At 58.0% G+C, this 9,729-nt stretch overlaps 1 protein-coding gene across 1 annotated transcript; it reads left to right on the forward strand.

Annotated features, from left to right (window-relative positions):
• The first annotated feature begins 1,992 nt into the window (after window positions 1-1,992).
• Window positions 1,993-3,456, forward strand: LOC138064088 (5-hydroxytryptamine receptor 1A-like). The gene has a single exon (XM_068925011.1). It carries the CDS (start codon window positions 2,133-2,135, stop codon window positions 3,372-3,374), a length of 1,242 nt encoding a protein of 413 aa, XP_068781112.1. The 5' UTR covers window positions 1,993-2,132; the 3' UTR covers window positions 3,375-3,456.
• The last annotated feature ends 6,273 nt before the right edge of the window (window positions 3,457-9,729 follow it).

Here is a 9,729-nt window from a genome sequence, read left to right on the forward strand (position 1 = left end):
CTAAATTGTCTCTCAATTTAATTCAGAGTGAAATGACTTTCAGTGGCTGGGAAAAAAATCCAAAAAGTACAGCCGATGTAAAAGACTTCAAGCGGAAAAGGGCCCTGTTGGTTGTTCTTGGCACAAAAAGCGGCTGCGGTTGACTTCGCTTGGCCTTGTCAGTGCAAAACACCTCTGAAGCCAGTTTCTGCAAGAGCTTTTCGTGGACTTCCCAAACCCGCATCCCCTGTGGCCCTGAAGCACTGCCAGGCTGAGGCTACGGCGCAGGACCCGCAGGACCCCGCAGGGCAGTCCCCCTGTGGCTTCCTGCCTCCCCGCCTTGCACTTTCCTCGTTGCATTAAGCCGTTCTGAAACAGCCAGGACAAACTTTCATTTCCCTGAAGGGAAAGGGGCTTTGAATAGCCAGTTGCTCAGAAGCCAGCCGTGCTATGCGTTTCAGGAGACATAGCGAAGGAAGCAGCAGGTTTCGGTAGCGAAGGAACGAGGCCAGCGATTGCTGCGGCGCGTCGCCGGGGGTCTGAACCTCACCTCTGCGGCCACCGCTCAGGAGCGCGCAAATCTGAGTGCGGCCAGCTAACACGGATAGGCAGGGCGCAGCTTGGCTTATCCAGCCGATCTCTGCGCCTTGACCATTCAAAACAGCAGAGGCTGTAAGCCTGGAGGCGGACAAATGTGGCCAGGTCTTCTCGTGAAGAGGAACTGACCGAAATCTACCCGACTGTTGTGAAGTTAGGAACGCAGACGTATTGTTAAGTGCTGGCAGAGAAGATGAAGAAACCGGACTGTGTGCGCAAAGGCTGCCTCTGTGGTCCTCATCGCCAGTTTGATTACGTTCAAGTCTGGCAGAATCGTGCAGTTAAGCAATTACTTATTTGGCTTTCTGCGTTTTCTGAGTTTGCATGGCACAAGCGCAAACTAGAGTGAAGGGTGCTCTCACATCATTAAAAATACTGAGCCGCAAGACAGTAAGCAGAAAGCCTGCCGCATAAGTCATAGGGTTTCTTTTAGCTTCCACGGACAGCTAAAGTTAAGCCTGTCAATCACAACACTTTTTGTTTCTTTAAGTGACAGAGGATGTTTCCCAGGTTTACGATTGTTTGGGCTATTTACTGGGTATTAACTGATTGACTTATGATGTGTCAGTCTGACGCTCTTTATTCAAGATTGTTCCCAGAGATATTTTTCTCATTTCAGTCGCTTTCAGACTCAGCTTGTCCCCCTCCTTTGGGGAGGAACTATAACGCAATTTTTTCCTTTCTTTTTCGTTTTGGTTGTCCTCGGAGGACAGCGATTTCAGTAGCGTGTTGCATTGCAATTTCCGGCCTCGCCGCCCCACAGCGCCGTGTTTCTGCGGGGAGCAGCGCAGCGGCGTGAATGATCACGAGTGGGGCTCGCATGGGGGGAACGCCGGCGTGGGAGCCCTGCCCGGCACGGCGTGTCCCGCCCGCGGCACCTACGCGACCCGCCGCCGCCGCCCCTGCCCCCCGCCTGCAGGTGGCGCTGCGCGCCCCGGCGCGGAGCGGCGCGCTGCCCTCCGCGGCAGCCCGCGGGCAGCGCTGCGCGCCCCCCCACCGGCCTCGTCCGGCCACAGCGAGCCCCCCCGCCTCGCCCGCCGCACATCGCCGGCGCCGTCCCCTCGGGGGAGCCCCAAGCCGCCGGTGCCGGTGGCCCGGGGGCGGCGGAGGCTCCGCGCTGCCCCCGCGCGCCAGCGGCGACCCCGCGAGACACCCCCCCCCGCGGAGGGGCGGGATGGAGGGGGCGGAAGGGGAGGGGAAGGAGGAGGGCGGGAGGCGGCGAGGGGAGAGCGCAGAGGCAGCGCAGGAAGGAGCGGAGCGCGGCGCGGAGCGGAGCGCGGCGGCGGCGGCGCGGCGAGCCGGGGCGGGCGGGAGGCCCCCCCGGGGCTGCGCGCTGGGCCGCGGCAGCCGGGATGGGCGGGCGCGGGGCGGCTCCGCCAGCCGCCGTCCTGCGCGCCTCGGCCGCCTCCCGCCGCGCTATATAGGGGAGGGAGGGGCGGCGGGGGGGCCCGGCGTGGCCAAAGCGCACGGGGCGGCGATGCCTCCTGCCAGGAGAGCGCACAAGTGACCGGCGCCGCTGCCCATGCCCGTCTCCTGAAGCGGCCCCCCCGCCCGGCATGGATGTGTCCAACAACACTACCTCCCCAGAGCGCTCCCCCGAGGGGGCCGGCGGCCCCGGCCTGGCCGAGGTGACCCTGGGCTACCAGCTGCTCACCTCCCTGCTCCTGGGCACGCTCATCCTGTGCGCCGTGAGCGGCAACGCCTGCGTGATCGCGGCCATCGCCCTGGAGCGCTCCCTGCAAAACGTGGCCAACTATCTCATCGGCTCGCTGGCCGTCACCGACCTCATGGTGTCCGTGCTGGTGCTGCCCATGGCGGCCCTCTACCAGGTGCTGAACAAGTGGACGCTGGGGCAGGTCACCTGCGACATCTTCATCTCCCTGGACGTGCTGTGCTGCACCTCCTCCATCCTGCACCTGTGCGCCATCGCCCTGGACAGGTACTGGGCCATCACGGACCCCATCGACTATGTCAACAAGCGGACTCCGCGGCGGGCCGCCGTGCTCATCAGCCTGACCTGGCTCATCGGCTTCTTGATATCCATCCCGCCCATGCTGGGCTGGAGGACGCCCGAGGACCGCTCGGACCCCGACGCCTGCACCATCAGCAAGGACCACGGGTACACCATCTACTCCACCTTCGGCGCCTTCTACATCCCGCTCCTCCTCATGCTGGTGCTCTACGGCCGCATCTTCAGGGCGGCCCGCTTCAGGATCCGCAAGACGGTCAAGAAAGCGGAGAAGAAGAAAATCGCCGACACCTGCCTCACCCTCTCCCCGGCCGCCCTGCAGCGGAAAAGCAACGGGGAGCCCGGCCGGGGCTGGCGGCGGACTGCGGAGCCCAAGCCCGGCGCCTGTGTCAACGGCGCGGTGCGGCGGGGCGAGGACGGGGCCGCGCTGGAGATCATCGAGGTGCGGCACTGCAACAGCTCCTGCAAGACTCACCTGCCGCTGCCCAGCGAGGCGGGCGGCTCCCCGCCGGCGCCCTCCTTCGAGAGGCGCAACGAGAAGAACACGGAGGCCAAGCGGAGGATGGCTCTGTCCCGGGAGAGGAAGACTGTCAAGACCCTGGGCATCATTATGGGCACCTTCATCCTCTGCTGGCTGCCCTTCTTCATCGTGGCGCTGGTCCTGCCCTTTTGTGACAGTAAGTGCTACATGCCCGAGTGGCTGGCGGCAGTCATCAACTGGCTGGGCTACTCCAACTCCCTCCTCAACCCCATCATCTATGCCTATTTCAACAAAGACTTCCAAAGTGCTTTTAAGAAAATTATCAAGTGCAAATTTTGCAGGCAGTGAAGCCCGCCGCTCCGGGACGGGACGGGACGGGTGGTGGGGGGGGGTCCTACCACTCGCTCCATCCGCCTACCCCTCTTCCCCCCGCGCTGCCGTGCTCCGGCCCCCGCTCCGGCAGGGGGGCACCCGGCCGCCTCCCGGCGAGCCCCAGCGGCTGCGCCCGCCGGCCCGGCCCGGCCCGGGGCAGGGCGCGGCTCGGCGGGGACCGGGGCCGCCCTCGCCCCGCCGGGTCTGCTCCCGGGCGCCGGCGCTGCTGCCTCGCTCCCCTCCGTCATTTTGGGTAGACTTGGGGTTTGCAGATCTTTGCTTGTGGTCGCTGTAAACCACGTTGTCTGCCCGAGTAGCATCGGTAAAAATAAACCACCCTATGCAGAAAACCGCCGTGTCGGTTTTTGTTCTCGGATTTAAGAGAAGACGGCGGGGAGCTCCGAGCCCGACCTAGGTCTGGCCGAGTAGGAACGAAGGCTGAAGGCGACTCTCGGAGTGGAGGAAGCGGCTCTGGGCTCGGCGCCGCCCGGGCTCTGAAGCTGGCAAGTGGATTTACTCTGGGGAGAAGCGACCGTGTTTTGCGACCTTGCAAGGTACTTCCAGCAGCATTGCCGGCTGCGTAACGCGTGTGCAAGAGCTCGCGTGTGGTGTTAGGACCTCCCGCTACATCGGGCTTCCCTGTTTACATCGTGGGGAGGGGGACGGGGATAAACCCGAAGTAATTCCGGCACGCGTAATTACAAATAGTTGGCTTTGTCTGAAGCCTTTGCCTGAGTGTTTCCCCCCAAGGAAGCGCTTGGCGCTGTGTCGCCGCGGTGCAGGGAGTTTGGGCAGCCTGCAAAGTAGCGACGCAGGGCTTTTTTTTTTTTTTTTTTTTTGGAAGACGCTCGAAAGTTTCTCCGGAGACGTTGCGGCTGTTTCGGAGGCAGCCAGCTGCGGTACATTTTGCTGGGAAAAAAAAAAAAAAACCAGCAGACCAGTGAACCAAAACATTGCCATGTGCGCGCAGCGGCAGCGGGGAGGGGCTGAGCGCGGCGGCTGCCGGCGGCGGCAGGGCCCGGCCGCGGCTGGCAAGGGGAGGAAGGGGGGGGCTCTCCAGTGCCACGGCAATGCCAAGGGCAGGAGCGCCCAGCGGGGCTAGCCCTGGCCGGACCGGTCCCCGCGGCCCCTCAGCCAGCCTCACCCGGCGCGCGCCCCTCTCTGCCGGCAGTCCCCACTTGCTTCGCCCCACAAACTCCCGGGGTGCTCCCCTTTCACCGCTTCGCTCTGCATGGGGGCGGCAAGGCAGCAGGGCTTGCAGCAGCCGGCCCCCCGCCGCCTTGCCCGCTGCGCGCCGCGCCTGCCGCCGGCCGCGGCCGCGCTGGGAGCCCGCGGGGGCCGCGCCGGGTTGCGCCGCGCCGTGCGGCGGCTCGGGGTGGCCGCTCCCGGCCTGTGCGGCGGGTCGCCTGAACACGGATGCTTGACCAAATATATTTTTTCCCTGTTTAGTTCGGTGTAATCTGTATTACCTATAGGTAAAAGGGAATGTTAACTCTGTGCGTCACGTGAATGTAAGTGTCCAGTCATTTCTGAACTTAAACCGCTTACATTAAACGACAATAGTGCTTTTAACAGCCTCAGATAAATAGCTGATTTTCTGAGAATCTTATTTGACCTCATTTTCGCAATTAAAGTGATCTTTGATCTTATCTTCTCTTTGATCACTCCTAACCAGGCGTGTCCTAGATGTTCTTTGAGTGCCAAAGTGTCAGAAGAGTGCGTCTGCAATGATTAAGGAGTAGCAACTTCTTAGTACTCGAGTACCTTGTGACTTAGAGAGGCGCTGAGCAGCGCCCGCTCGGCCAGGCGGAGCGGGGAGCGGGGAGCGGGGCGCGGGCCGGCCCGCCGCGGCCGGGACCCCCGCGCAGCGCCGTGGGGGTGGGCTCCCCTCGCCGCCTCTGTCCGCTCCCGCGGGCTCTGGCAGGCGCGTTTCTGCACGTCTTCCCTTTTCTGCAAGCTCCCCCGCAACAGCGATCCTAGCTGGGCCAGTGTGAGCGGCCGCCTGTGCAGGCCCCGCAGGGTCTCTCCTTGCGCCCCGCTTCCCCCAGCCCCCGAGGGCCTGGCTGCATGTCCCGGGCCGCTCGGCCCCGCCGAGAGCCGGCGAAAGAGCCGGACCTCGGGGCTGGGCCTTCACGGACCCCACCGGTCGGTGCGGCATGGGGGGTGCAGCTCCCGTGCCCCCCCTACCCCTCTCACAGCCCCTCTGCTGCCTGCCCAGTTTCTGCTTCAGAGAGGGGCCAGAGCTGGGAGAGGCGAGGGAGGCTGCTCCGCCTGCCAGCACGCCCGGGGCAGGGCCAGCAGGTTCATTTATCGTTTTCCTTCCACGGTTGGAGAATTTCGGAGCGAGAGCCTCAGGTCTCCGACTGGGAAGCCGCTCGCTGAGCTGCTCGTCCCGCAGGACCGCCCCGTCCGTGGGCGCAGAGGCCGGCCCCGCGGGACCGCGTCTGCCTCCCAGCTCGGGCGGGATGGGGGAAAACTTCGGGGAGAAAATCCCTTTGGCTTGCACCGGGCGGTGAGAGCCGCCTTTCTCCCCGGGCAGACGCTCCCTCCTTGCTCGGAAAGGACGCGCAGGAGCGGCCGCGGCCTCCGGCTCCTGCCGCCGGGTCGGAGGGGTCCGCGGAGCGGCGCGGAGCGAGCACCGGCACCTCCGTGCCCCCCACCGCCGCCTTCCCTGCCTCTCCTCGGCCGGGAAGAGAAGCGAAGCCGGTCGCGACCCAGCGGGCGACAACGTCTCGGTCGGTCAGTGAGCTCAAGGGGCACGGGATGGGGAAGCAGAGACAAACGGCGCCGCGGCGGCGGCTCGGCCAGGGTCCGGCGAGCGCAGGGGACGCCGAGGAGGGGCCAAGGTCTCCGCGGACGGGTCCTGCCGGCCCGGGGCGCAGGGTCCGGCGCAGCCTCGGGCCGGCTCGCCGTGCGGGGCCGTGCACAGCACGGCTGGGAGGCCGAGGCTGCTGCCGAGACCCCAGAGGGGCTCCGGCTCCCCGCTGCAGGGGCAGAGCCCGGGGGCCGGGGTGAGCAGAGGGAGCAGAAGTGCCCCCCCGGCGAAAGGCACCCGGGAGGCAGCTAACACCCGGGGAAGCTGCCGTGCCGGGGACGCTCCTGGGACAAGCAGCGGCTCGGGGAGGGGGGCCGGGGCCGGCAGGCGGCGGGGGTCGCCCGGCCCAGCCCGGCTCGGCTGGGCTCGGCTCGGCCCGGCAGGCGGCGAGGGTCACGCGGTTCGGCTCGGCTCGGCCCGGCTTGGCTCGGCCCGGCCCGGCCCGGCCGGGCAGGCGGCGGGTCGCCCCCTCGCAGCCCGCAGCTGCGTCTCCCGCGCCCCAGAGCGCCGCCGGGTTGCGGCGGTGAACCCTGCCCTGACTTGGGGCGGGGGGGGTCGATGTTTCTCCCCCGAGTTTTGCATTTCTCATTCGCTCCGTTTTCTCGTTCCTTTTTCGCAGTTTAAATTCTGTAACGCGGGGAAGAAACAAGCTGCTTTCGAAGATGGGGCATTTTGTTTCTGCGCTGTAGTTTTCACACTGCTAATGTCATTTTCACTAAGATTAAACAAAAACAAACAGAGGATTTAGTGTTTTTAAAAGGAGATATCGATTCTATATCAAATCAGTGTTTGTGGTTCGTTGCAGTATTGAATTTGTTCCATTAACGAGCGACCTCCTCACATTTTAGAAAGCTGCATTTCAGTTTTAAAAGGCCTATGGAAGCTCGAGCAGTGAATAAAGAAAAATCCAAATGGCAACCAAAGGCAAACAGAGCTGCAGAAAATTGACTTTTAACAACTTGAGTCAATTGTTAATCCCAAGAACAGCTATAGATATAGATGTTTTAACATTTTCTGCCCTTAAAAAATGCTTCTTTAGACTGCTGTAAAACCAGAAGAAAGTCTCATAACTTAGAATTTTGTATGCTCTGTGGCTCCAGTCCAGGCTGAGTTAGGGTCTGAATCCACATCTGAAAAGATGTGTTGGCAGAGCTATGCCGGCACCCTTACACTGCCCAACTGTTCTTATGGTTGGGACAGAGGAGAGAAAAGGGGTAGGAGGAAGGGAAGGACACATGCTGGCATAATCTATATTAGTTCAAAGAGCAAAATGGCTCTGTGTAATTCCACCTATTTAAATAAAAATCTTCCTATGGAAACATTTAACTCCCCTCCTTCATTTACTCCTGGCACTTCTATCCAGATAAAAACATGCTAAAAACAACAACAAAAACAACCCCCCCCAACCAATTCCCCCACTCATCTCCTCTTCGTTAAAAATCTGTTCTTTAGAATCTGCACTGTCAAATGTTTCTCCAAACATTGCTCAGGGCAACATTGTGAATCTTACTTTAAAACACATAACCAAGAAATTCACCCTTCAGAAAGAAGAAACCAGAAGGATGTTGGAAGTGAATATGTGTTGCTTGGGTGCTGAGAGAAGCATTTTTAAGAATTTGGGTATTACCTCTTCAAATATGGCTGGAGAAAATAAAAAATGGCTATCCTGAAGCACTGAATCAATCCTAGTGGGGCTCTGCAAAATCTAAAAGCTGTCATACCCGTCATACTTTCACAACAATGCTATATAAGTGTAATATATTCTGGATTTTTGTGCTGGGGTGGAAGTTTTAATTTGAATGTGAGGAAAATAGTACAAGCCCAAGATACTGTCCCAAAGGACCTACTTGTCCTGAAATGATGACAACAGTTAAAACTGTATCCTAAATACGAAGAAAGAGAAGGGGTACCAAACACAATGGCAAGGAAGCTGCTCATCTCAAGTATAGTCTTAGAGAGTCAAACATTTACCTACAGTCGTTAGTAATGCTCAAGCGCTGTCCATTAGATACGTATTTTTATGTAGTTTTGAAGAGTCTCCCAAATCATGGCTGGAAATAGAAGAAGGGAAAGATGATATAGTCAATAAATATGCTGTAAAACAAGGTTTCTTTCAGGCGCCAGGTCACAGCGGCTGTATGAACTGTGAGCAGGCAGTGCTGCTCAGTGCGGGTTTGCTGGGTCCAGAATGACTGTTGGGCTTCTGTCCCCTCCTTAGTCCACCACGGGCTACTGTATGCCATGTAGGCCTGGTAAAAATATATTTGTCATATTACATGATTAGACATGTTTTTTCACTGGTGTACAAACGAGCATGAAGTCCAACAAACTTCATGACTTGTAATTCTCTTAACTTTGGTAGGATCCCAGCTCAGGACACCCTGGTAGCGTGTATGTTGTGAGCTTCACCTTATGCTGCTGCCTATGGCTGAGCTCATTTTCTCTCTGAGCAGCCTGTGGGACTCCCAGCCCCAAAGCAGGGCAAGGCCATACATAGCATGACCTTCTTGGTTTCCAAGCCTGTGTTGGACTGGAAGCAAAAAAATTTTGTGCACGGTACTTTGCATAGCTAGAATGTAGTCAAAACCATATGACTTACTGGAGTGGCTTCTTGGCTTGAGAAGTGGGTGACAGAGGATTTGTTATTATTTTCACACCTCTCAATTCATACAAAAGCAAAATGTTCAGGCTCGCAGAAGACTGGGGACTCAAGCTTTACAAACATTTACATGTGGCCACAAATCCTGGCCTTGCAGATGTCTGTGCCAAGGCATTTTGGCAGGCTGTCAACATTGTCCTGCAGAACGTAAATGAGGGATGGGAAACAGATGGATTATAAAATATTTTAAAAATTACTAAACCTGAACAACATTTGATAGTACTAAAAATAAGAGGAAAAGGCACATGACCATCTAGATGGTGCTCCCAGGCTTCTCAAAACTATTGAAAATAGTGAGGGTCTTAAAAAGGAAAACACATTCCCCCAAGCAAACAAATAAAATGAGAAAGCACAAGAGTCCTGTAATGGAAGTGCTGGACAACATAAGCAGAGTCAGTATCTGCTCCCTCTGTAATAAAATCTTGTTTTATTGTTTGTACTAAGCAGTACTTGAAGCATATTTTGCTATTAGACAGAGTCAATATAATCTTTACAAATAGACTTTCACATTCTTAGAGCTATTTACACCCACTCTGCTGATCTGTAGTTTCCACAGAGAGGAGATGGAGATGATGTAAGCTAAAGGTGTTATCTGTGGTCTGTTTTAAGTTGTACCCTGTTCCTTCTCCTTGGCATTCATGCTGTGGTTTTTGGGGGGGGGGCAGGGGTTAAGCAGGCCTAGGTGAATTTGTATATAATGGACTTGAGGTAATATCATACAGTGTGTGTGTTACACCATTTCGGACATTTCCCTCAGTAGGGAATGTGGTCTGCAATCTGATCTTTAAACTGAAATCTGAAGACACCTTACAGCTTTATAGAGAACAGCTAGATTATACTATGATCAAGCAGCTCAG

Source organism: Struthio camelus, chromosome W (assembly GCF_040807025.1).
Source record: "Struthio camelus isolate bStrCam1 chromosome W, bStrCam1.hap1, whole genome shotgun sequence".
NCBI lineage: Eukaryota > Metazoa > Chordata > Aves > Struthioniformes > Struthionidae > Struthio > Struthio camelus.

What these genes read in the sequence shown, in the direction of transcription:
- LOC138064088 (XM_068925011.1), top strand. Translation starts at nt 2,133, where the DNA reads ATGGATGTGTCCAACAACACTACCTCCCCAGAGCGCTCCCCCGAGGGG.